At 46.9% G+C, this 26,800-nt stretch overlaps 1 protein-coding gene across 1 annotated transcript in view; it reads right to left on the bottom strand.

The window, feature by feature from the left end:
- Positions 1-26,800, bottom strand: part of SPNS2 (SPNS lysolipid transporter 2, sphingosine-1-phosphate) — a 150,412-nt gene that overhangs the window by 76,116 nt on the left and 47,496 nt on the right. The window contains exon 2 of the mRNA XM_060258891.1: positions 19,383-19,448. Coding sequence (XP_060114874.1) covers positions 19,383-19,448 — 66 coding nt within the window. The remainder of the gene's footprint in view (positions 1-19,382; positions 19,449-26,800) is intronic.

Genomic DNA, 26,800 nt, shown 5'->3' with positions numbered 1-26,800 from the left:
ACCCCAAAGCAGATATAAATAGAAAATGAATCAATCCAAAACAACATATTTAACCCCAAATAGCTTACAATAGTGTTACTAAATTGCAGAATGTAACAGATGACACAAATAAAAATCCATTCAGTTAAGCTTTACATGTACACAAGAAGATGTTTGCTTAGCCAACCTCAGCTGCTTGTCCTAAGAATCTGGCAGAAAGAATGATAGACCACCCCCTCTAAACATGGAGGCTTCTAAACATGGCTGTTAGCTAACAGTGATTCTATCCTGCACTGTTCTGCAGCCCCTCCAGAGTGTGGTAGTTCTTAAAAAAAGGTAAAGGTAGTCCCCTGTGCAAGAACCAGTCGTTTCCAACTCTTGGGTGACATTGCATCATGACGTTTTCATGGCAGACTTTTTACAGGGTGGGTTGCCATTGCCTTCCCCAGTCATCTACACTTTCCCCCCAGCAAGCTGGGTACTCAGCTTGGTACACTACACCAAACTCATCAGCCACTTTGGTGTAGTGGTTAAGTGTGCGGACTCTTATCTGGGAGAACCGGGTTTGATTCCCCACTCCTCCACTTGCACCTGCTAGCATGGCCTTGGGTCAGCCATAGCTCTGGCAGAGGTTGTCCTTGAAAGGGCAGCTGCTGTGAGCGCCCTCTTCAGCCCCACCCACCTCACAGGGTGTCTGTTGTGGGGGAGGGAGATAAAGGAGATTGTGAGCCGCTCTGAGACTCTTCGGAGTGGAGGGCGGGATATCTTCTTCTTCTTCTTCTTCTTCTTCTTCTTCTTCATTTTACCGACTTCAGAAGGATGGAAAGCTGAGTCAACCTTGACCCGGCTACAACAACAACAACAAATTTTTATTTGTATCCCGCCCTCCCCGCTGGAGCAGGCTCAGGGCGGCTAACAGCAATTCAAACATTAATTATACAGAAATAAATAAAATTACATTTAAACAGTTAAGTTAAAAATTCAGATTAAGTTTTAAAAATTAATTAATAAAAGTGCTACTGCTATATTTGCTTTTATGATGGCAGTTTTTCTTAACAGTTTCCTTCTTCTTCAGCGAAAGCCAATCGGAAGAGGATGGTCTTGCAGGCCCTGCGGAACTGTTCAAGGTCCCGCAGGGCCCGCATTTCCTCTGGAAGTTGATTCCATAGGCTCGGAGCTATAGAGGAGAAGGCCCGGTTACGGGTGCTTTGCAACTTCACCTCTCTCGGTCCGGGAATAGTCAACAAGTTTTTCCCGGCTGACCTCAGTGCTCTCTGGGGTTCATATGGGGAGAGACGGTCCCTAAGGTAGACAGGTCCTCGACCATATAGGGCTTTAAAGGTAATGACCAGCACTTTGTAACGAACCCGGTATACAACTGGCAGCCAGTGCAGCTCGCGCAGCCCAGGCTGTATGTGCTCCCACTTGGGGAGCCCCAACAGCAGTCTAGACGCCACATTCTGCACCAGCTGCAGCTTCCGGGTTCGGTACAAAGGCAGCCCCATGTAGAGGGCATTACAGTAATCCAGTCTCGAGGTGACCGTTGCATGAATCACCGTTACCTGAACCCAGCTTCCGCTGCGATCGAACGTAGGTCATGAGCAGAGAGCTTAGACTGCAGTATTGCAGCTTAACTAAAACTCAGCACAAGAACATAGCTAGGTGCAATTAACAGTGAGAGGAATTCTGTAAGAACGACACAGATTAATGACAGTAGGTCTACCGAATGTAGACGAAATAAGAACAGCTCTCCAATACAGAATTGTTGGGTGTCATAGCTAGGATTGCCACCTCCAGGTGGCACCTGCTTATCTCCTGCTATTCCAGTTGTTCTTCAGAACACGGGAGAAAATGGCTGCTCCGGAGGGGGGACTCTGGCATTATTACCCTGCAGAGGTCCCTCCCCAAGCTCCACTCCCCAAATCTCCAGGTATTTCCCAATCCAGAGCTGGCAACTCTAGTCACAACAGAGGAGACTACTGTCTGCATGGAGGTTTCCGGTTGACCACTGTGAACAGCAGAACAAGAAACGGAGCCGATCTTTGATTTGACCCAGAAAGGTTTCCCCTGAGGTTTTCTTAAGGCTCATGCAGAGGACTTGGCAGGTTGTAACTGTTCAGCCTCAACTGAAAAATAATTTACTTGGATTATGGAACAAAGCCAGAATGTGGCTTTGATACTGCATCACCTGAACCCAACTGGCCTGAAAACTGCAGGGGCCCTTGTGTAGTGGTAGCACCACACAGCAGCAGAATGCTCAGTCCTCTGCTTATTCACGCTCTAAGTAATGCAAGGTGTCCACCATCTGCATTCCTCTCTGAAACCCTCGTGCCTTATATTTCTTCCAACACAAAAGCCCAAGACTTCTTTTGCGGTGTGCATAGCAAACACACCAAGCCTCACGTAGGCCATGAGTGCAAAAAGCTGCTTTGTTACCGATTGACATAAAGATCGTTCTCTTGATGTGCACTCTTGCATATGTTCAGTCCCATCATTCTCCAGCTAGCCCATGAAGGGGAGACCAAAGAATGTGCAAAGAGATGGTGTTGTTTCATGAACACAGGATCTGACATGAAAGATCCCCCCTCTCCCCAGCTCCAGTAATAATTAGAAAGCCCTGTCTTAACCAAGCACCACAGGACTTCCATTTTCATTCAGTTTCATCAACTCTGCTGCTTTGCAAACAGAAAAAAAGAGCAAGCTCTCTGCTTTCAAAGCTAACTGTGCAGCACACTTGGAATAAATGCCAAGTGCCCTGTGCACCTTCAAACGATTTGGCTACTGACTCCTTTTAATATTCAAGCTGGTCAGAATGGGGTTGCACTCAAATAGAAAGGCCATGGGAAAGGGGAGGGCGAAGCTACTGAGATCTAGCCATAATTGTCAGAGCATTGTGTATTCTCCAACACCTCCATTTGCGGTTGGTTCTGCATTCTGCAGTACCTTGTTTGCAACAACAAAAAGAAAAAAACTTGCTGTGAATAATAAGTATCAAAATACAAAATGAATAATATCAGTACATATCACCAAGTTAAAACGTCATATGTTACTCAATGCTCCTACTGTCCTTATGTGGCTGAAAGCAACTAAATAACATTCAGTCCAGTGTTAAAAGTAGGTGGTCCAACGGAGAACCAGAACGCTTTGCAAGCCATTTCAGATCTCAGATCCTTCTTCCAGGGACCATTCTTATAATAGCGGGAACACCATAGGCGTCTGCATTGCTGATAAGGATAGTACTTACTATGGCGTTCCTGCTATTATGCGTGCTAATTAGAGAAAGCTAGGAATACTTTTGGCACTACTGGACCTGGGAAATTGTACTACACTTACAAGAATGGTCCCTGGAAGAAGGATCTGAGACCCGAAACGGCTTGCAAAGTGGACCGGTTCTCCGTTGGACCACCTACTTTTAACACTGCACTGAATGTTATTTAGTGGCTTTCAGTCACATAAGGACAGTAGGAGCATTGAGTAACATAGGAGGTTTTAACTTGGTGATATGTACTGATATTACTTGTTTTGTATTTTGATACCTATTATTCACAACAATTGCATTTTACATGGAGAGTTTTTTCTTTTTTGTTGTGGCTTAGTCTCTCCTCCGTGGTCCCGTTTACATTGTGATGTACCTTGTTTGCAAGGCAGGCCCAAGAGATGGCCAGTGTACAGGACAGGATTTGCATCAATGAGATGCCGGAGCAAGGGTGAAGCAAGAAGCTAAACTTAAGGCCAACTTGCTCAGGCCCTTTCTTATAAACAGATGTATGCATGCAGGATACATAACTCACTGTAACTCAGTAGCTCCCAACCTTTTTGGCACCAGGGACTGGTCATGGAAGACCATTTTTCCATGGACCAGTGGGAAGGGCAGCGCTGGTTTTTTTTGCTGCCCCAGGCTGCCCCCCCCCACACCCTGTCTCAATTGGGGTCTTTAAATGGGGGGAGAGACTGGGACTGTTTCTGCTGCCTCCCCACTAGGTGAAGGCCAATCTGCCTCCCCCTTCCATTTAAAGACCCCTGCTGATTGGTCCCCCAATTATATAAGGGAAGGAGACAGAGACAAACCAGTGCTCGGCCACCTTCCAGTCTATTGCCCATCCCAACGGTGGCAGGTAGTGGGCCTAAGAGGAAATGCTCGTCTCCGTCACTGGTGTTATGCAACGCCAGGTCCATCAATAACAAGACCTCAACCCTTAAGGAGTTCCTGCTTAGGCAGGACGTGGACCTGGCTTGCGTGACCGAGACCTGGGTGCGGGAAGGAGAGACAGTAGCTCTCTCCCAGATGACCCCCCCAGGTTACTCGGTCTTTCACCAGTCACGGAGTAACGGGCGGGGGGGAGGGGTGGCATTGCTCATACGGGAGGCTTACTCCTTTAGGGCTCTCCCGGCCCCAAAGATCGATGGCATCGAGTGTGTCGGTCTGTGGTGGGATGTTGGGGAGGGGTTGGCGATCTGGCTGGTGTACCATCCGCCTAACGCACCAGCCAGCGCCTTACCATCACTATTGGAGGCAGTGGCGGGCTGGGCATTGGAGAGCCCGGGACTTATGGTCCTGGGTGACTTCAATGTCCATGTCGACGACACGGCCTCCACTCAGGCGATGGACCTAGTGTCTTCCATGGCGACACTAGGACTCTCTCAATTTGTTACAACACCCACGCATCAGGCCGGACACACACTAGACTTGATCTTTGCGTCTGGGATTTTGGTGAACGATATCGCAGATGAAGCGGTCCCATGGTCGGATCACCTAGCCCTTAAGGCCCGTATGGAGATGCCGCCCCAACCCTGTATGGGCGGAGAGCCTATTTTGGCTCGCCCTCGGGGCCTGATGGACCCGGAACGGTTCCAAACGGCCCTGAGGGACCCTTGGCCCACTGGCGATTCCCTCGATGACCTGGTGGAAGTCTGGCAAGATCAGCTATCCAGGGTCATCGACGAAATCGCACCCCGGCGCCCTCTGCGCCCTCGTATGAAGCTGGCTCCATGGTATACCTTGGAGCTACGCCAGCTGAAGCAAGGGCTCAGACGACTAGAGAGGCGGTGGAGGCATACTCGGGACGAAGTGACGAGAACATCCTATAGAACGTTTATGAAGTCATATGAGATGGCAGTCAAGGCTGCAAAGAAACAATACTTTGCAGCCAAGATTGCATCTGCAAATTCGCGCCCAGCACAATTGTTTAGGGTAATTGGCGATCTTATAACACTGCCACAAGGCAAACCAAACGTTAGAGAATTGGAGATAGGCTGTGAGGCATTTGCGAAATATTTTGCAGATAAAATCTCATCACTCCGCCAAGACCTACCTATCACATTAGATACAGTAAGTCAGACTGAGGCTCCGCGCCTGTCTTCGGATTTACTGCTGGACCACTTCGACCCACTCAGCCTGGAAGAAGTTGATGGAATTCTCTCCGCTGCTCGCCCAACAACATGTGATCTGGACCCTTGCCCCTCCTGGCTGATTAAATCTTGCCAGAGGGAGCTTAGATGTCCTCTACGGGACATCATAAATAGATCCCTCTTAGAGGGGCGTTTTCCAACGCCTCTGAAAGAGGCCTTGGTCCGCCCCCTCTTGAAAAAATCAACAGCAGACCCGGCCGAATTGGCGAACTATCGACCGGTGTCTAACTTACCATTTTTAGGTAAAATCATCGAGAGGGCAGTGGCGTTGCAGCTACAGAGATTTCTAGATGACGCTTCTATCCTAGACCCATGCCAGTCTGGCTTCCGACCGGGCCACGGGACGGAGACGGTCTTGGTCGCCTTGGCAGATGACCTCCAACGGCAACTGGATCGAGGCGGTGTAGCAGTGCTGATGTTATTAGATCTGTCGGCTGCATTTGATACGGTCGACCATCGGCTACTGATCCACCGCCTCGCCGACATTGGGGTTAAGGGGTCTGCTTTACAATGGCTCTCCTCTTTCCTCATGGGTCGGGGACAAAGGGTGGCGATCGGGGGTGAACGATCCCAGAGGCGCACACTAGATTGTGGGGTGCCTCAGGGAGCAGTCCTCTCCCCGATGTTATTCAACATCTATATGCGCCCCCTTGCCCAGATTGCCAGGAGGTTTGGGCTGGGCTGCCACCAATATGCGGATGACACCCAGCTCTATCTGCTAATGGACGGCCGGCCCGCCTCCCCCCCGGAAGACCTGGATCGGGCGTTACAGGCTATCGCAACGTGGCTTAGACTGAGTGGGCTGAAGCTGAATCCGGCAAAGACAGAGGTTCTCTGTGTGGGTCGCGGCGCTCCAGGGAGGGAAATATCCCTCCCGACCTTCGATGGTGTGCAGCTAAAGGCGGCGCAGCAGGTGAAGAGTCTGGGTGTTTTACTGGAGCCTTCATTATCAATGGAGGCCCAGATAACAGCCACTGCCAAGTCAGCTTTCTTCCATCTGAGGCGGGCAAAGCAGTTGGCCCCTTTCCTGGAGCGTCGGGACCTAGCAACGGTGATCCATGCGACGGTCACCTCACGATTGGACTACTGTAACGCCCTCTACATGGGGCTGCCTCTGTGCCGGACCCGGAAGTTACAGCTAGTGCAGAACGCGGCGGCCAGGCTGTTACTTGGTCTCCCAAGATGGGAACATGTGCGGCCGGGGCTACGCGAACTGCACTGGTTACCGATTGTATACCGGGTCCAGTACAAAGTGCTGGTTATCACCTTTAAAGCCCTATATGGCCGAGGACCAGCCTACCTGAGGGACCGTCTCTCCCCGTATGAACCCCAGAGAGCACTGAGGTCAGTAGGAAAGAACAGACTGACTACCCCTGGGCCAAGACAAATTAAACTACAGAATACTCGCTCTCGGGCCTTTTCGGCCGCAGCCCCACATCTCTGGAACCAACTCCCAGAGGAGGTGCGGGCCCTGCGGAACCTTGATCAGTTCCGCAGGGCCTGCAAGACCACCCTTTTTAAATTAGCTTATGAATAACTGAAAATCCGCCATCAGCATCAACTAGAAGAGTGTCAAGGATAGCGTCATAAAATGTTTTAGTTAATTGTTTTAATTCAGGCTTTTAAGGTTAGTTTAATGTTAATTTAATGTTTCTAGTGTAACTGTTTTATTGTTGGTGCACCATTGGTCACCGTATTGTTAGCCGCCCTGAGCCTGCTTCGGCGGGGGAGGGCGGGGTACAAATAAAAAAAAAAAATTATTATTATTATTATTATTATTATAAATGAGGGGTAGGCCAAGGTTGCAGCAGTGCTGCCCCTCCTGCTGACCCAGGAAGACCTTTGATCCAAAGCTGCCTCTTTCATCCGCCTGGGTGGGCAGGGGCAGTGCCCCTGCCTTGCTCCATGGCCTGGTTGCTAGCAGGCCACGGACTGGTACCAGTCCGCAGCCTGATGGTTGGGGACCCCTACTGTAACTCATCTACAGGTCTATTATCTACTCTCATTGCCAGTGGCTCTCCAGGGCCTCAAGCACACAGAGGTCTCTCCTAATACTTGGCTATCTGAAATCCTTTGCCTAGAGATGCCAAGAATTGAGCCTGTCAAGTTCCGCATGTTAAGTGTGTGTTCTACTGCTGAACTGTAATATTTCCTAAATATTAACATACGAGTCTGTCTTATTCTGCATCAGATCACTAATCTATCTTGACTAGTAGTTATCTACGCCAACCGGCAAGGTCTCTCCAAGGTTTCAGACAAGCCTGTCTTCTCAGTACTGCTCCCTGTGATCTTTTTAACTGGAGATGCTGGCCACATAGAGTACAGACCCACATTTCCTCCCCCAAGGAGAGCCAACAGCTTTTGGAGTGGAAAGAAATGCAACTGACCATTTGGGACACAGTCACCAACAGAAAACAGACAACGGACACCCTACCAAAGGCGCCGACAGAACCTATCACTCGACCAAGGAACTGAAGCCGCAAAATACAATAAAAATTGATTGAGAAACCTAAGGCAGACCAGCACTGCTCATCAGGACACCATCATATCCAAGAATGGGGTAAAATTCCTTTTCATCCAGAAACAAGGTACAAAGGAATTAACAGATTGATCAAACTGCCTTGCTAAGATCTGATCAAACATCTCCACTATCAATGGTCAACCAGGTGCTCCTTGGAAGTTCAAAAGCAAGTCACATTGGGAAGTCAAGTGTTCAGGTAGCTGCAATACAGACTATCGAGTCCAACCCCCTGCTGAACATGGGATCACCCTAGAGCATCCCCGATAGATTTTTCCTATCCAGCCAGTACCTTCCCACACTTCATTTAAACCCATTATTGCGAATCCTATCCTCTGCTGCCAACAGGAACAACTTCCTGCCCTCCTCTAAGTGACAGCCCTTCAAATACTTAAAGAGAGCCATCATGTTCCCCCCACCCGCTCTTCTCCAGACAAAACAGTCCCAAGTTCCTCACAGGGCTTGGTCTCAAGGCCCCTGAATATCTTTGTCACTCTCCTTTGCACCTGCTCCATTCTGTCCACATCCTTCTTAAAGTGAAACCTCCAGAACTGCACACAATACTCCAAGTGCAGCCTGATCAATGCAGTGTACAGCAAGACTATGACCTCTTGCAATCTGGATGTTATGCCTTTGTTGATACCTGTGGCACATCACATTGGTTGGTCAAATATCACCAGGTGATCACCTTTCAATATTCCATGAAACGGAAGGATGAGCTGGGTTTTGGCCACTGTGTGACAGGCAGAGTGTTGGACAGGACGGGCCACTGACCTGATCCAGCATGGATTCCCTTATGCTCTTAGCTCTTTTCTCTCTTAAGGGAAGGCTTCCTGCTGCAGGAGGGACTCAGCTCCTTTTCCTAGCGGCTACAGCTGGAGACCAAGAACCTGAGAATGCCACTATGCAGATGGCTACCTCCTGTCCTCTATATCATTATGATGTCGACTGTTAGCAAGGGGAGAGGGGCTGCTCGCCCCCTAATCCTGCCACTGTCATGAGCAAACCTATCAGCACTGCAAAGCATCTCTCACTGGCCACTGCTGAGCAGCAGACAGCTCCAAACAGGAAACGTTCCTTTGCTTTTTAAAAGCTGGTGCCTTTCGTGATAATAAATCCAGAATGGAAGCCACATTAGTCTATTGCAGTATTTTGGAACTGTAGGCTGACATCCACCCAGCCCCCGTGTGATGTTCCAGGAGAAGAGCTAAAGAGAACTATTCATATGTAGAAAACTCGCCCAACTGTGAGCTTGTAACAACTCATTACAATAATTTAAAAAGTTAATTTCATTGTTGCACCACAATGGAGAATCCCATTCCTTTTTGTGATTAGCATAATTATCAAACCTGTTGATGATCAACATATTTTTTTTCCTGTAGCGCTAACAGAACGAATGCTTTAAATACATTAGCTCAGTATGGGATTGAACCATGTTTGACCAAATATCCAGTTTTATATTTCTCCTCCCTAGGAAGATCCATCTGTTTCCCTCTATCACTGTCTTCTACCATAGGGTGAAGACTCCCAATAATGGTTTGTTGCCCCCCCCCTCCTGGTTTTGATGTTATGTGTGTTTCTATGTTTTTATTGAATTATTTGATATCATATTATGCTATTTATACTTTATTTTAAATGCTGTTTTAGTGCTGGAATAGTGAGACTTTTTGATATTTGCAGCTCTTGGGACCCTATTTGGTTATTCAGAGATATTCTGCCTCTGAGCATGGAGGTTCCATGTAGTCATCATCACAGCTAATAGCTACTGATGGAGCCTGTCCTCTATGAAGTGGTCTAATCCCTTTTAAAACCACTCAAAATTAGTAGCCATTACTCTGTCCTTACTATGAGCCAGGGCCTTTTTTTGTAGCAGAAGCGCCTTTGCATATCAGGTCCCACAAACCTGATGCAGCCAATCCTCCTGGAGCTTACAGGAGGCCCTGTACTAAGAGCCCTGTAAGTTCTAAGAGGATTGGCTACATCAAGGGTGTGTGGCCTGCTACAAAAAAAAAAAAGCCCTGCTATGAGTTGTGTTAAGAAGTGTGCTCCTTCAACCTTGTTTGGTCCCAGCATGTAAATCAGAGACTAGAGATGCCAGATCTGGAATGGGAAATTCCAGGGGTACAGCCTTGGGAAGGGAGGGACCTCAGCAGAGTACAATGCCATAGAGTTCACCCTCCAAAGTAGCCATTTTCTCCAGAAGAACTGATCTCTGCTGATCGGAGATATATTGCAATACTGGGAAATCTCCAGGCCCCACCTGCAGGTTGGCAACCCTATCAGAGACCCACTTCACTGCTGTGACTTCTTTGTGGCTCATGCACCATGGGAATGATCATAGCCATCCTCCCTCTCTATTCACCCCATTGGTAGCTGTATCAACTAGAGGTTTTCTCACAAGAAAGCGTCTATGACCATCTATGCAGAGCAAATTTCACTTTGCACTACTGAATAACCAGAGCTGTGCTGAGAGAATACGACCAACCAAACCCCAAGAACATGGCCAAGAAATTTTCAGAGTTAGTACATTAGACCAAAATCAACCCCAAAAGACGTTTGGGGAGGATTTGAGTTAACCTTGGCGACAAGTGCCCAGCACAGTTTAAAGCAATGTTATCTGCACACTTTCTGAATGAATAAGTTTGTTTTCTACTATCATCTCTGTTCAATCACTGATTCTGAACAGTGTAATTGTTACAGAACTGTATGTTAAGAAATCCCTTGCTGACCTGTACAGAGAACAGGGTTGCCAGGTCCCCCCGGCCATTGGTGAGGTAATGCTTTGGTGGGGAGGGCGGGATATAAATAAAATGATTGATTGATTGATTGAGGTACGGGGGAGTACAGATGTCAGATCCACGTTGGGAAACTCCTGGAGATTTGCGAATGGAGCCTGTAGAGGACAGGGATGGTACAATGCCATTGAATCTACCCTACCAAAGGAACCATTTTCTCCAGGGGAACTGATCTCTGTAGTCTGAAGATGTAATTCTGGGTGATCTCCAGGTCTCACCTGGAGGTTGGCATCTCTAAGAGAGAGATAATGGAAATAACTTTTCCCCTCTTGGCGCTTTCTAGGCAGTCCTGAGATCCGTAACTGCTCCTCTCTATGGAAATAGCAACTATTTCACATAACCCACTTTCTAAAACCTGATCAAGATCCTTTTATCGCTCTGATGTTGCTTTCGGATATATTTCTGACCTTTTTCTATCAAGCAACAATCCCTACATCCACAGTAGAGAAATTCATTCAAGGGAATGAGACTCATTTTCCCCTCTCTGTCTGCGGAATCTATGAATATCATTAAAATGCAGATAACATTGCTTTAAACTGTGCTGGGTGCTTGTCGCCGAGGTTAACTCAAATCCCCCCCAAAAGTCTAAACGTGTTCAGTAAAGGACAGGCTGGCTCTAGCCTTCTCTGATTCTCATTCTTCAAGAGTGGGCAAGCCATTTGTCAGATGAAATTGGAATTCAAGGGAAGGGGAGGGGATGTGCTATCATGTATCTTGTAAAGAGAGTGTGAAAATAACCTATCTTGGCTCATCGTGCCAGCCAGGCCTTGTGAGACAGCATCAAGTTGTCCCACTTGATGCTGATGGTGGCTCAGTGGTAGAGCATCTGCTTGGTAAGCAGAAGGTCCCAGGTTCAATCCCCGGCATCTCCAACTAAAAAGGGTCCAGGCAAGCAGGTGTGAAAAACTTCCGCTTGAGACCCTGAAGAGCGGCTGCCAGTCTGAGTAGACAATACTGAACTTTGTTGGGTCTGATTCAGTATGAGGCAGCTTCATATGTTCAAGTTCCATCAGCACTTTGATGCTTCATTTCCTTCTCCAAGGGGACACACTGTGGACATGGGACATGATACAATGTCAATGCCAAACTAGTTGTCCGTAAATAGTCCCATGGGTTTGCAGGCATGTAATACAATTGCCTTCCAGAATGGAACCTCTGCATTCAGAGGCAGTATACCTCTGCTGTTGGAGCAGGGACAAAAAATGGAAGAGAGCTTTTGTCTTTGCACTCAGCTTATGGCTTTCCAGAAACACCTGGTTTCCCACAGTGAGTGGCGAGAAGATTTACCTTTGGTCTGATCCAACAGGGTTCATTTCATGTGAAAAGTTTTTTAAAAAAAATCTCAGCAAACAAGATCCCTGCCTGTTTAAATTTGCTCCGCTGTTCAGCTATGCTTAATGGCCAATAGTGCTTATGACTGAGGCTTTGTTGGATTTTTAAACGCTGTGAACTCTGCTCAAGTGGATATATATGTTAATGTATGGGTCTGATGTGGGTTGACTGCACAAATCCCACATCTTTGCAAGGCAACTTTCTGAGCAATTAATTGCCATCTCTCTTCCCACTGGTTCTCAAGCCATCTAACTGGCAAGAGCAAATTAACAACCAGAAAAAGAAAGAGAGAGGACCTTTTCAGCATACCCTATGCGGAGGAATGGAGATTTAAAAAAAAAAAATTAAGTTGTTTGGCATTCAGGGTGGCACAATGGGATCATTTCAGCACCGAACTGCTCCTTTTCTGATGCCAAACTTTAATCTAGGCATCATTTTATATGCAGAACCCTGCCCAAAATCATTATGCTTTATAAATTAGAATCTCTCTGTTCTCATCATTCTGAATGCTGTCAGAGGTAACAAGATGTGCATTGAAGAGACTGGGAGGGGGGGGGGGTTTGCATGAGAGAAAGAAACAACAGAAAAGAGGAAGGACAAAGCAAGGAGAGATGCTATTTGCGGTGCTCATCCTGAAACAAGGGGCTCCTCCTTCTGAACCACAAATGTTGATGCAACAGAGCTATTAAGTTCTCCCTAGTCCCATCCAAGGAGCCCCGTGGCACAGAGTGGCAAGCTGCAGTACTGCAGTTCAAGCTCTGCTCACGACCTGAGTTCAATCTGGGCAAAAGCTGGGTTCAGCTAGCCATCTCAAGGTTGACCCATCCTTCTGAGGTCAGTAAAATGAGTACCCAGCTTGCTAGGGGCAAAGTCTAGATGACTGGGAAAGGAAGTGGCAAACCCCCCTGTAACAAAAAGTCTGCTACGAAAATGCCATGATGTGACAGCACCCCATGGATCACTAATGACTTGGTGCTTGCACAGGGAATTTTGTTGTTCAGTCGCACAGTGGAGTCCAACTCTTTGCAACCCCATGGACAAAGTCACGCCAGGCCCTCCTGTCTTCCACATCCTCCAAAGTCTGCTCAAATTTGTGTTAGTTACATCAGTAATCCTGTCCAGCCATCTCATCTTTTGCCATCCCCTTCTTCTTTTGCCTTCTGACTTCCCAGCATCAGGATCTTCTCCAGTGAGTGCTCCCTTCTCATTTGGTGGCCAAAGTATTTGAGCTTCAGCATCTGACCTTCCAGGGAACAATCTGGGTTGATTTTCCTTAGGACTGACTGATTTGATCTTCTTGCAGTCCAAGGGATTCTCAACATTCTTCTCCAGCACAGGAGATTACCTTTATCTTTAGCTCCATCCATCTCAAGGTTATTTACAGCTCAGTTTCCATGCATGTAGTGTAATAAGGAGATCCTATAATCCTGAGAACGAAACGTCTGGAAGGAAAACTTTCTCCAGTAGAACACGGCACTTGAGCTCAAAAGATTCTACAAACCCTAAAGATCCTATGATTGTCTGGCTGCCAGAAGTTTTAGCTCCTTAGAGTTACCCAAGGTGAACCACAAGGAAACAAGCTAGATTTGCACCTGGGTATAACTCTCCCATGATACATAAACATGGTTTAGTTTGCAAATTCCTTTCAACAGCACTCAAAGTCATTGGGCAGCACACAAGAAAGAGGATAACAGTGCACCCTACAGCCATCTCATCATGTCAAGCTGATGTAAATATGGCTTCTGCTACAAAGAGTTAGTTAGACCCATTTAACTGCTCCTTGCTGATGAAAAACCTTTTCCCATGTGAATGACGGGAGTATGGAAAGGTTCCAACCATTTGGCCCGGAAGACAATCCACAAAATGGATCATCATGTATATTACTATTCATCATGTGGAAGAAAGAGCACATATTTTGCACGCCACCATGCTCCAGGTTCAGTCTCTGACATCACCAGTTAAAAGATTTTAGGAAACAGGTGTTGAGGAAGATCTTGAAACCCTAGAGCAGAGGTGGCCAACGGTAGCTTTCCAGATGTTTTTTGCCTACAACTCCCATCAGCCTCAGTCATTGGCCATGCTGGCTGGGGCTGATGGGAGTTGTAGACAAAAAACATCTGGAGAGCTACTGTTGGCCACCCCTGCCCTAGAGAGTGGCTGTAAGCCATAGGAAATATTACTGAGCAACCTGGATCAATGGCATCCCAAAATTCTAGCAGTTTTGTGCTTCCACATTTGAATCTGTATCAGTGGTAAAAGCACATACTCTCCATACAAAAAGTCCTTGACATCTGCATGTAACCCTCAGCAACTCCAGGTAAATGATGGAACTCTCTGTCTGGGGTAGTGATGCTCTGTATTCTTGGTGCTTGGGGGGGCACAGTGGGAGGGCTTCTAGCCCCACTGGTGGACCTTCTGATGGCACTTGGTTTTTATGGCCACTGTGTGACACAGAGCGTTGGACTGGATGGGTCATTGGCCTGATCCAACATGGCTTCTCTTATGTTCTTATGATGACAGGTAATGACTTGGCTTGAGTCCCTGAAGAACAAATGCCAGTCAGAGTGGACAGTACTGAACTAGAAAGGCAGAAGATCTGTCTGGGAAGGAAGGAGATTTTTATGTTCTAATGGTCCTCCTTTATCAGGAACAGTCCTTGGGAAATTCACTAATCCTATCACTGGTCTGAAGTCTATCAACAACTAGTAGCTGTGATGACAGAGGGGAACCTTCGCATTCAGAGGCACTAAGAATCTGAATCCCAGAGCCAGGAAGCAGCACCAGGGGAAGGCTTCGGCCTCTATGTCCTGTTGGTGGTGGTCCAGAGGGACTGGTTGGTCCCTGTGTGAGACAGGATGCTGTACTAGATGGAGTACTGTTCTGATCCAGCAGGGCTCTTATGTTAATTTAGGTGCAAAATTTTAGAATTGTCATTTCAAAATTTTGTTCCCCTGGGTGCGAGAGTTGCTATTCTTTTCCAGTCTCTTTCTCATTCGATGTTCCCAAGTTAGAAATCTTACAGTGCAATCCTAAGTAAAGTTATACCCTTCTAAATCCATTAAGTCAATGGCTTAGAGATGTGTAACTTTGCATAGGACAGCACTGAAGGTGGGAAAGTAGACAAATCATGTCTCCAACAGACGTCAGAGGGGTCCTTTATAGTCCAGCATCCACTGTCCTATAAGGTTCCCCACAGGCCTAAAAGCTGGACAAAAAGACAACAGCATCCCCCCCCCCCAAACACGCACACATTGATTGCCCTTCCAGCGGGGGGTATTTACTGGAATAATATATCTGGACATAGAGGTTCCCTTTTGTCAACATAACAAAGGATACAGGGACATAAATACCTGTGCATGAATACTAAGGCATCATGTCAGGTCCAACCTTCCACTGTATAAGCCACAACTGGGGCATTTTATCTCAAGTACATTTTATGGGGCAATTTGGTTTCCCCTTCCTCAGTTTAGATTAAACCATTAAGCAAGTGAAGCAAATGGCGAAGAATCTTTAGTAACACTTAAAAGTGATGCAGCTGAAGCACTGAGGAGGCAAAAATGTGTTACAGAGAAGATAAGAGATTGGATTTTTACCCACCCTTCACTCAGTCTCAGAGCACTTTACAATCTCCTTTCCCTTCCCTTCCACTACCCATAATGCGGCCAGTATCAAACCTTCCCTTCCTGGGTAAGGTCATAGAGCGGGCGGTGGCAACTCAGCCACAGGGATTCCTAGATGACACTTCCGCACTGGATCCATTCCAGTCTGGCTTTCGACCAGGTCACAGGACGGAGACGGTTCTGGTCACCCTCATAGATGACCTCATGCGACATCTGGATCGGGGCGGCTCGGCAGTGCTGTTATTATTAGATCTGTCGGCCGCATTTGATACGGTTGGCCTCTTTCCTTCAAGATCGGGGACAAAGGGTGGTGATAGGGAAAGAATCATCCCGAAGGCATCCATTTATATGTGGTGTGCCACAGGGTGTGGTTCTGTCCCCGATGTTATTTAACATCAATATGCGCCCCCTTGCCCAGATTGTCAGGAGGTATGGGCTGGGATGTCACCAATATGCAGATGACACCCAGCTCTATCTATTGATGGGTGGTCAGTCCGACTGTACCCCGGAAAATCTAGACCTGGCTCTTCAAGCCGTAGCATCTTGGCTCAGGCTGAGTCGGTTGAAGTTAATCCGACGAAGACGGAGGTTCTCTATCTGAGTCGGGTTGGTCCAGGGGGGGAGATTCCTCTGCCGGCTCTTGATGGGGTGTCACTAATCCCGGCCCCCAAGGTCAAGAGCTTGGGTGTGCTCCTGGAGTCCTCTCTTACAATGGAGGCCCAGGTAGCAGCCACTACTAGATCCGCCTTTTTTCATCTTCGGCGGGTGTGGCAGTTGGCCCCCTTCCTGGAGCGCAACGACTTAGCACTGGTGATCCATGCTACGGTCACCTCAAGAATAGATCACTGTAATGCTCTCTACATGGGGCTACCCTTGGCGCTGACCCAGAAACTACAGCTAGTGCAGAACACTGCAGCGCGGCTGCTAATGGGGCTCCCCCGGTGGGAGCACATTCGGCCAGTGCTGAGAGAGCTGCACTGGCTACCTGTTGTGTTCCGAGTCTGTTTCAAGGTGTTGGTATTGACCTTTAAAGCCCTCTATGATCAGGGGCCTGTCTATCTGCGGGACTGCCTTTCCCCACACGTTCCCTGGAGAGCACTGCGTTCAGGGACAAAAAAATTGTTGTCCGTCCCTGGACCAAGGGAGGCTAGGTTGCGGCAGACGCGAGCTAGGGCCTTCTCGGTGGCAGTGCCAGAATTGTGGAATACTCTCCCAGAGGCCATAAGGGCCCTGCGGGATCTTTCTACTTTCCGCAGGGCCTGTAAGACCGAACTGTTTCAACAGGCCTTTGAGACCTAACCTAATTTGGGAGAGAGCTGCCACTTTACACCGTTACAGAGTACCATGATCACCATTTACATTTATATCTACGTTAAATTATATTATAGTGATACAGCACCAAAAATGCAATGGAATGTTTTAAATGTTTAAGTGTTTTAAATAATTTTAAATTGTAGTTTTTATTGGATAATTGTAAAAATGTATGTTGTTAGCCGCCCTGAGTCCGCTTGCGGAGAGGGCAGAATAGAAATTTAAAATAATAAAATAAATAAAATAATAACAAGCTGAGAGAACCTTGAGAGAAACTGCTCTTTCGAAGAGCAGCTCTGTGAGAACTTGTGACTGACTCAAGGTCACATCAGCAGGTGCATGTGGAGGAGTGGGGAATCAAACCTGGTTCTCCCAGATAAGAGTCCATGCATTTAATCACTACACCAAACTGGCTACAAACACACCAATTCCAGAGAATGTTAGAATGTTGGAAAGAGAAAGAGATCTCTAGTGCACAGACGTGCTTACACTGCCCCAGATGCAACTGATAGATGCTACTTCTCCCTAGTTACACTCTGGTAAAATTCTGTCCTTCTGTTTACAACACACACAGTACACACATCAGCTTAACCAAATGTGGATATTAAAAAAGACACCATATGGCCACATGTTTGCAAGCACGCTTGGCTGGTAGTACACTCATAGAATCATAGACTTGGAAGGGACCTCCAGGGTCATCTAGTCCAACCCCCTGCAGCATGCAGAAAACTCACAAATAAAAAAAGAGGTAAAGGTAGTCCCCTGTGAAAGCACCAGTCATTTTCAACTCTGGGGTGATGTTGCTTTCACATTTTCATGGCATACTTTTTTACAGGGTGGTTTGCCATTGCCTTCCCCAGTCATCTACACTTTCCCCCCAGCAAGCTGGGTACTCATTTTACTGACCTCGGAAGGATGGAAAGCTGAATCAACCTGGAGCCGGCTACCTGAACCAGCTTCCGCTGGGATCAAACTCAGGTTGTGAGCAGAGGACTCCGACTGCAGTACTGCAGCTTTACCACTCTGTGCCACAGGGCTCTTTGCGCCACGGGGCTCTTAAACTCACAAATACCTCCCCCTAAATTCACAGGATCTTCATTGCTGTCAGATGGCCATCTAGCCTCTGTTTAAAAACCCCCAAGGAAGGAGAGCCCACCACCTCCTGAGGAAGCCTGTTCCACTGAGGAACTGCTCTAAGGTCAGGAAGTTCTTCCTAATGTTGAGCTGGAAACTTTTGTGATATAATTTCAGCCCACTGGTTCTGGTCCTACCTTCTGAGGTCAAAGAAAACAATTCCACACCACCCTCTATATGACAGCCCTTCAAATACTTGAAGATGGTGATCATATCACCTCTCAGCCAGCTCCTCTCCAGGCTAATGCCCAGCTCCTTCAACCTTTCTTCACAGGACTTGGTCTTTAGACCCCTCACTGTCTTCATCATCCTTCTCTCGACCCGTTCCAGCTTGTCTATATCCTTCTTAAAATATGGTGCCCAAAACTGAACACAATACTCCAGGTGAGGTCTTACCAGAGCAGAGTAAAACGATAACATCACCTCACATGATCTGGACACTATACTTCTGTTGATACAGCACAAAATTGGCAACCTAGAATTCTTAATGTGCAAGTTTGGACTGAAAAGGACTCCAAGAACCTGAAAGAAAGAGACTGGGCCAAGGTTACCCCCAGGAAGCTTCAATGTAGAACAGGGCTTTTTTTGTAGCAGGAACTCCTTTGCATATTAGGCCATACATCACTGGTGTAGCCGATTCTCCTGGAGCTTATGATAGGCCCTGGACTCCAAGCTTTTGGAGGACTGGCTACATCAGAGGTGTGTGGCCTAATACGCAAATATGCAAAGGAGATCCTGCTACAAAAAAAGGCCCTTGTGTAGAGTAAAGATTTGAATCTGGATCTCCTACATCCTAAGTCACTCTAACCACTACACCACATTGGCTTCTCTTTGAGACGAATGGAAATGACAACTGGATTTAATGACTAATTCATTAAATTTTTACAAATTCAGATGAACCCCCAACCCCAAGTCTCTGCACATCTGTCAGCCGCTTGGTGCTGCTAGAGCCTCAGTTCATTCCCAAAGCTACTCACAAACCTGCCTGCTTTTTTTGTACTCCAGAGAGATGCCAGCCCCGGGCAAAGGATGCAACAGGCATGGGTGGCATTCCACTCCCTACTCCACTTTGGCAGTTGTTCAAACTCAAAAGACCAAAAGCTGCAGCTAAGCTGCAGCCAAACAGAGGCAGAAACACATTTTTAAATAACAAGCCAGATTTGCCAGCTAATTAACATTTAAAACAGAGCCAGCCTGCACCCTCTCTGCGCAAGGACACAGCGACCCTGGCTCAGGAAATCATGCCAATTGCTCGCACAAGGGAAGCTCGCGGCAGCCTCTTACCTGTTTGCAACAAGCCAGCTCCACTGTCTTTGACTCCAAAATGCTGCTGGATGTCCAACAAGACCCCTGGAAGACAGAAAGAAAACCTTGGTCTATATCTATATCTACATATCTATATATGCGCACACACACACACACACACACAAAATAAGCTGTGCAAAAACTGGTTAAAGCAGATGTTTCCAAACTGGGTGCCAAGGAGCCCTGCAGTATAAGATCTTGCTCCGTTTGGAGATCAGTGAACAGAGGATGAGCTTCCTCAAAGGACAGCTGGACCATGCTCCCTCATCTTCCCTTGCAACAGGCTGTTGCTGGGGAGCATTATGCCACAAAGAGGATGTTAAGAAGTTACAAAGCCGCCCTGAGCCCGCCTCGGTGGGGTAGGGCGGGATATAAATCAAATGAAATGAAATGAAAAATGAAACAAACTCTTGGTGGGGGCACCAGAAGCATTTTGCTGAGTCCCATCTGACACCTGCGACATGCTCTGGGAAGAAGAAGACGACGACTGCGGATTTATACCCCGCCCTTCTCTCTGAATCAGAGACTCAGAGCGGCTTACAATCTCCTATAGCTTCTCCCCCCACAACATAACCCTGTGAGGTGGGTGGGGCTGAGAGGGCTCTCACAGCAGCTGCCCTTTCAAGGACAACTCCTGTGATAGCTATGGCTAACCCAAGGCCATTCCAGCAGGTGCAAGTGGAGGAGTGGGGAATCAAACCCGGTTCTCCCAGATAACAGTCCACACACTTAACCACTACGCCAAACTGGCTCTCAGTTCATTCAGACCAGTGGGAGGGGTTCTTAACATCCTCTTTGTGGCATAATGCTCCCCAGCAACAGCCTGTTGCAAGGGAAGATGAGGGAGCATGGTCCAGCTGTCCTTTGAGGAAGCTCAGCAACAGCCAGCACCTCTAAGAGCTGAGGGCCCTCAGCCGCTTCCAAAGGTGCTGACCTCCCGGAGGCAGTTCCACCAGAATCCTCCAGAAAGTGCGAGAATGCTGTGGCAGACACAGAGGATTTCCTCAACCTGCTAGTTGCAGTGATAAGCCATATGCCTCAAATTGGGAAACCACAGTGTTATGGAGTCAATATACCAGTAAAAAAAAATACGATTTGCAATTAGACCTCTTCAGAGTTTTGAGTTCTGCTTTTGGGCTCCAATACCGCTCAGCTCCAGAAAGGTAACTGAGCTGGTCTGCCACAGCCGTAATACCATTGTGCCCTGCAGCACTTTAAAGATTACCATCTTCTTTTGTTGGCTGAGCCTCCTTACCCAGATGCATGAAGTGTTACTTTCTGTCGGCAGATATAAATATAAAGATAAGTACAACACACTGTAGGAAGCTGGGAGAGATGTTATTAACAAAAGAAACTGGAAGACGCAGTAATCTGACAGATCACTAAAGTTATGGCTTAAAAAGCCTTTTGAAAACCAATGGAACAAGCTTAAAAACTAAGCCTGGTGGTTGAATTTTAAAGGCAATAAAGAATCAACTTCCCGAATTCTTGCTTTTTCTAAAACCCCTTAAATCCAACTAGTAATCCCTATCGAGGGCATCGGGTGGGAGAAAAAAGAAACCCAAAACAAACTGCAGTTGCTATAAGTGAATGCAAATTAGAAGCACTTCGCCTTGAGGATTTCTCTCTCGGCATATTTATTTCTGCCCTGACACTCTACCCCTGTAATCAGTTGCTCCTGAGGCCACGCCCCGTACCAACCATGCTGCCTTAGCATCCTTCTCCACGCTAGTTTATTCCTAGAGACCTATAAACCACATTTTAAAGCTTTCTAAACAGGCAGCAGACAAGCCAAACCACAAACCGAAGAATATTTTCCATGGAGCATCCAAAACAATACCAGGAAGACAAGAAAAATAAATAAAGCATGCTTTAAAAAGCAAGAAAAGGAGAAATAGATGGGGGCGCTCAGTTTTCCAGTTCTGGACCAACCTAATTGTGATCTAAATCCAGAGGGACGGCCATGTTACTCTGTGGCTGCCCAGAAGCCCAGCGGCACTTTGAAGTCTAGCAACATTTATTCCTGGATAAGCTTTAGTGAATCAGAGCTTCCTTCATCAGATGCAAGAAACGTCCATCCCTGCATTTATTCTTTTCTTCGGGCGATGTAGAAGAAATGTATACTCCAATGCATCAGATGGAAGCGAGCTCTGACTCTTAAAAGGTAGTACTGGAATAAAAGTTGTTAATCTTTCAAGTGTCGCTGGACGTCTGCTTCATTATGCTCTGATCATTCAGAGGTAGGCAGTTCAAGTCGCTGGCTGTATTCTTCTCCCCCACCCAACCTCCCCCGCACACCATTCAATGAGCTTTTTAAAATTAGCTTTATTGTGTTTGAACAGCAGATCAACTAATACGTCAGGACCGATAAAACAGACGGACCTGATTTGAGGGGAGATAAAGGATCAAAGGTACCAACATCGTTGATGCATTAACGCAAGATGAGAAGACAGTCACACAGGCTTGAGCTGGCTTTATTTTACAAAAGCCTTAGACAAATTTGGGGGGGGATAGACTTTGGTGTTGGTGGTGGAAAATGCCATCAAGTCGTAGCCCAATTTACGCAACCCCCATAGGGTTTTCAAGGCAAGAGACGTTCAGAGATTATTTACAATGGCCTGCCTCTGTTGGAGGGGACCCTGGACTTCCGATCCAAAACGCTAATCAGGGCTAACTCTGCTAAAACTTCTGAGATAAGAGATTATGCTAGCCTGGGCTTATCCAGGGCTGGGGAGGGATAGATCTTACAGACAACTAACTAGAACAGATAACGAAAATAGAACCTCCACGTTCAGCAGCAGCATACTTCAGAGCATATTGTTGCTCGAGGAGAAGCAATAACTATTCTACCAAGCTTCCTACAGACAAAAACAGCTGGAAACAAAAATGCAGGACCAGGTAGGTGAATCTCCTGGCTTCATTAGCTGCAGCAGCTCTTAATAGCCTTTTTAAAAAGAATGTGTTGGAGCAATAGAAAAATTCCAAAGTAAAAAAAAAAAATATTAAAAAGAAAACATGGAAATTCACGGGTGCTGTAATATTAAAATGCAACTAAGTCATTACTACCAGAATGCTGCTTTCCAGCTTCACTTTATGTGTGCAGTAGCCATGGAAGCTCAGTGGGTAACCAAAGGCCCGTCACACCTGAACCTAAACACCTCACAAGGGTTGTTGCGTGAAGATACCATTCGAAGAGGGGCCACATTATTATTCTTATATGCTCAGTATTTTCTACTGGATGTTGCTTAACTAATTCTTCATATGTCTGTTCTGTATGTTAATAGATCTAATAAGAAAGTATTTGAAAAGTTAAAAAAAGAAGAAGGGCCACAAGCTGTTTTGAGTTCTCACTGGGGGGAAAGCAGAATATAAACATCTTAAAACTACTCAGCTGTCTTTGAAGAAGCCATCAAATATGTAGGCTTCCTGCTGGTGCCGAAACTTCACCCCACTGGCATAAGAATACGTACCCCCCCAAACCCGAGTCTTTGAGACAAAACCTGGCAGCCCTATTAAGTCGCTTTGCACAGAATACAGGCAGGTAATAAATATCCAATAAACGGCCTCCACAGTTCTGCCATATTTCGGCCAGTTTCACAGGTCTCCATGCTGCATTTAAAAATCGCTGGGGATGGAACCCCGGGCCACGCTTTCCCAATTCCTGAGCGAATATATCAAAAAGGAAACCTCCTGGGCTTTCAGGGAGATCCACCTTCCTAATTAGAACCAATTTCCTCTTCCACACATGAGCCCATCTGTAATACCCTTTAGGCCTTCTGAATGTTCTCCCTCCTCTCGTTACTGAAGAATTACAACAAAGATACAGCAGAGGAGACCAAACACGCACAAACACACTCTGATGCAACACGCAACCAGGGGAAGGAACTGAGAGGCTCCTTGGTGTAATGGATGACTTTTTGCTCTCCAACTTTCGCTGGGGAGTTGCTGTTTTTACTACCTCTCCTCAATTATGTTTGCTGCTTTCGAGCATCTGCAAATTACCCAGAGGCATTTCTCAGAGGCTTTTAGAGCTAAGGCTCTCAGGTTTAAGGAAGGTTCCCTTAGGAAGGCACAGGCCGTTGCCAGGGAGACCAAAAGCTCCTTCCTGTCTCATTTCCCCACACGGGGCCTCAGGTATATAGGCATTACTGGACAGCTGACCAGGCCCCATAGCCTTGGAGGGCCTGTCATTCAACATCAGAAATAGTGGCCACCAGGGCTTTGTTTTGTAGAAAAAGCCCACCAGGAGGAGGAGGAGGAGGAGGAGGAGGAGGAGGAGGAGGAGGAGGAGGAGGAAGAAGGAAGAAGAGAGAAGAAGAAGAAGAAGAAGAAGAAGAAGAAGAAAGAAGAAGAGAAGAAGAAGAAGAAGAAGAAGAAGAAGAAGAAGAAGAAGAAGAAGAAGAAGAAGAAGAAGAAGAAGAAGAAGAAGAAGAAGAAGAAGAAGAAGAAGAAGAAGAAGAAGAAGAAGAAGAAGAGAAGAAGAAGAAGAAGAAGAAGAAGAAGAAGAAGAAGAAGAAGAAGAAGAAGAAGAAGAAGAAGAAGAAGAAGAGAAGAAGAAGAAGAAGAAGAAGAAGAAGAAGAAGAAGAAGAAGAAGAAGAAGAAGAAGAAGAAGAAGAAGAAGAAGAAGAGAAGAAGAAGAAGAAGAAGAAGAAGAAGAAGAAGAAGAAGAAGAAGAAGAAGAAGAAGAAGAAGAGAAGAAGAAGAAGAAGAAGAAGAAGAAGAAGAAGAAGAAGAAGAAGAAGAAGAAGAAGAAGAAGAAGAAGAAGAAGATGATGATATTGGATTTATATCCCGCCCTCCACTCCGAAGAGTCTCAGAGCGGCTCACAATCTCCTTTACCGTCCTCACCCCACAACAGAACACCCTGTGAGGTGGTGGAGAGGGCTCTCACAACAGCTGCCCTTTCAAGGACAACCTCTGCCAGAGCTATGGCTGACCCAAGGCCATTCCAGCAGGTGCAAGTGGAGGAATGGGGAATCAAACCCGGTTCTCCCAGATAAGAGTCCGCACACTTAACCACTACACCAAACTGGAACTCATTTGCCACATCCCCTGACGTCACCATTAATTTCATACAGGGCTTTTTGGTGGAAAAAGTCCAGCAGGAACTTATTTGCATGTTAGGACACACCCCCTGTTGCCGAGCCAGCTGGAACTGCTTTACTGCTCAAAAAAAGCCCTGGTGGTATTCATTGGCTAATAAACCCTCTCTGTGTTGCACCTCTGTGAGGAAGGGAGTCCACTTGATGGCATCTTGTCTCAGAGCCCCCAAAACCCAGAAGCAGCCCTGAGGAGAAAGCTGCAACCTACACACAGTGTCAGAAAACCAAATGCACTCCAATATGCCACAAGAATATCAGCAGTGCCCCTGATGGAACAGACCATTTCTCCATTTAGTTCAGTATCCTGCCCCACACACCAGCCACGAACAGGCCACAGAGGCAAACCTTCCCCCAGTGTTGCCTCCTAGCAGTAGGGTTGCCATTCCCAGTTGGGCCAGGGGATCCCCTGGTTTGGAGGCCCTCCCCCCGCTTCAGGGTTAGCAGAAAGCGGGGGGGGGGGATGTCTGCTGGGCACTCCAAACAGATTCCCATAGGGTATGATGGAGAATTGATCTGTGGGTATCTGGGGCTCTGGAGGGGGGCTGTTTTTTTAGCTAGAGGCACCAAATTTGCAGCATAGCATCTAGTGCCTCTCTTTCAAACATCTGCCAAGTTTCAAAAAAATTGGACCCGTGGGTCCAATTCTATGAGCCCCAGAAAAAGGTGCCCCTGTCCTTTATTATTTCCAGGGAAGGCATTTAAAAGAAATGCGGTCCTTTTAAATGTGATGGCCAGAACTCCCTTCAGAGTGCTTGTCATACCCTTGCTCCTGGCTCCACCCCTAAAGCCCCCAGATATTTCATGAATCAGACCTGGCAACCCTACCTAGCACTGGCGTTCACAGATTTACTCCCTCTTGGTGTGGAAGTTCCCTTTAGTATCCCCTTCCACAACACTTCATTTTTTTTTCTTTTTACCACAGCACACACTGGTATAAGCACACCAAAGATGGTGCCTACATAAAATGGCCCACAAGTGGTGAAAGCAGCAAATCAGCAGCACCTTTCTTGCATTAAGTACACCATAAGAGTCCGGCTAGATCAGACGAAGGAGGAAAGGAAGGAAAGGTCCCCTGTGCAAGCACCAGTCGTTTCCAACTCTGGGGTAACGTTGCTTTCGCAATGTTTTCACAGCAGACTTTTTACGGGGTGGTTTGCCTTTGCCTTCCCCAGTCTTTTATACTTCCCCCCTAACAAGCTGGGTACTTATTTTACTGACCGCGGAAAGATGGAAGGCTGAGCCAACCTAGGGCCGGCTACTTGAATCCAGCTTCCGCCAGAATTGAACTCAGGTCATGAGCAGAGAGTTCAGACCACAGTACTGCAGTACTGCCAGTTTGGTGTAGTGGTTAAGTGTGCGGACTCTTATCTGGGAGAACCGGGTTTGATTCCCCACTCTGCCACTTGCACCTGCTAGCATGGCCTTGGGTCAGCCATTGCTCTAGCAGAGGTTGTCCTTGAAAGGGCAGCTGCCATGAGAGCCCTCTCCAGCCCCACCCACTCACAGGGTGTCTGTTGTGGGGGAGGAAGGTAAAGGAGATTGTGAGCCGCTCTGAGACTCTTCAGAGTGGAGGGCGGGATATAAATCCAATATCTTCTTCTTCTTCTTTACCACTCTGCGCCATAGGGCCGCTTCAGACGAAGGAAGGGTCCATCTAATCCACAGAGGTCTAACACTTGGCAGCCCATAAGCAACACATGTAGGCAATCATCCTTTCCCCATCACAAAAACTGGGTGTACAATGCCTCTGAACATGAAGTCTCCATTTAGCTATCATGACTAATAGTTGTCAACAGAACTTTTCCTCCTCTATGAATTGTCGAGCTCTTTTTTAAACCCCTCTAACGCCAGGGCCTTCATTACTTCTTGCTGCAGAGATTTCTATATCTTAATCATCTATTTACCTGATATGTTTTATATCCACCCTTCCTCCAAGGAACTCAATACAGATTATGTAGTTCTTTCCTCATTTTATGCTTATGAGTGACAACCCTATGAGGTAACTAGAGCTGAGAGAGAGCAACCACCCCAAGATCACACAGCAAGCTTCATGTCATAAGAATACAAGAGAAACAATGTTGGATCAGGCCAATCAACATTCTGTGTCACACAATGGCCAAAAACCAGGTGCCATCAGGAAGTCCACCAACAGGGCCAGAATTCCAGAAACCCTCCCCCTGCTGCCCCCCAAGCACCAAGAATACAGAGCATCACTGCTCCAGATAAAGTGTATGTTGTGGTTGATAGCCACTGATGGACCTCTGCTCCATATGTTTATCCAACCTCTTCTTCAA

The sequence above is a fragment of the Heteronotia binoei genome, chromosome 18 (assembly GCF_032191835.1).
Source record: "Heteronotia binoei isolate CCM8104 ecotype False Entrance Well chromosome 18, APGP_CSIRO_Hbin_v1, whole genome shotgun sequence".
NCBI lineage: Eukaryota > Metazoa > Chordata > Lepidosauria > Squamata > Gekkonidae > Heteronotia > Heteronotia binoei.
This window is presented reverse-complemented; position numbering and strand designations above follow the sequence as displayed.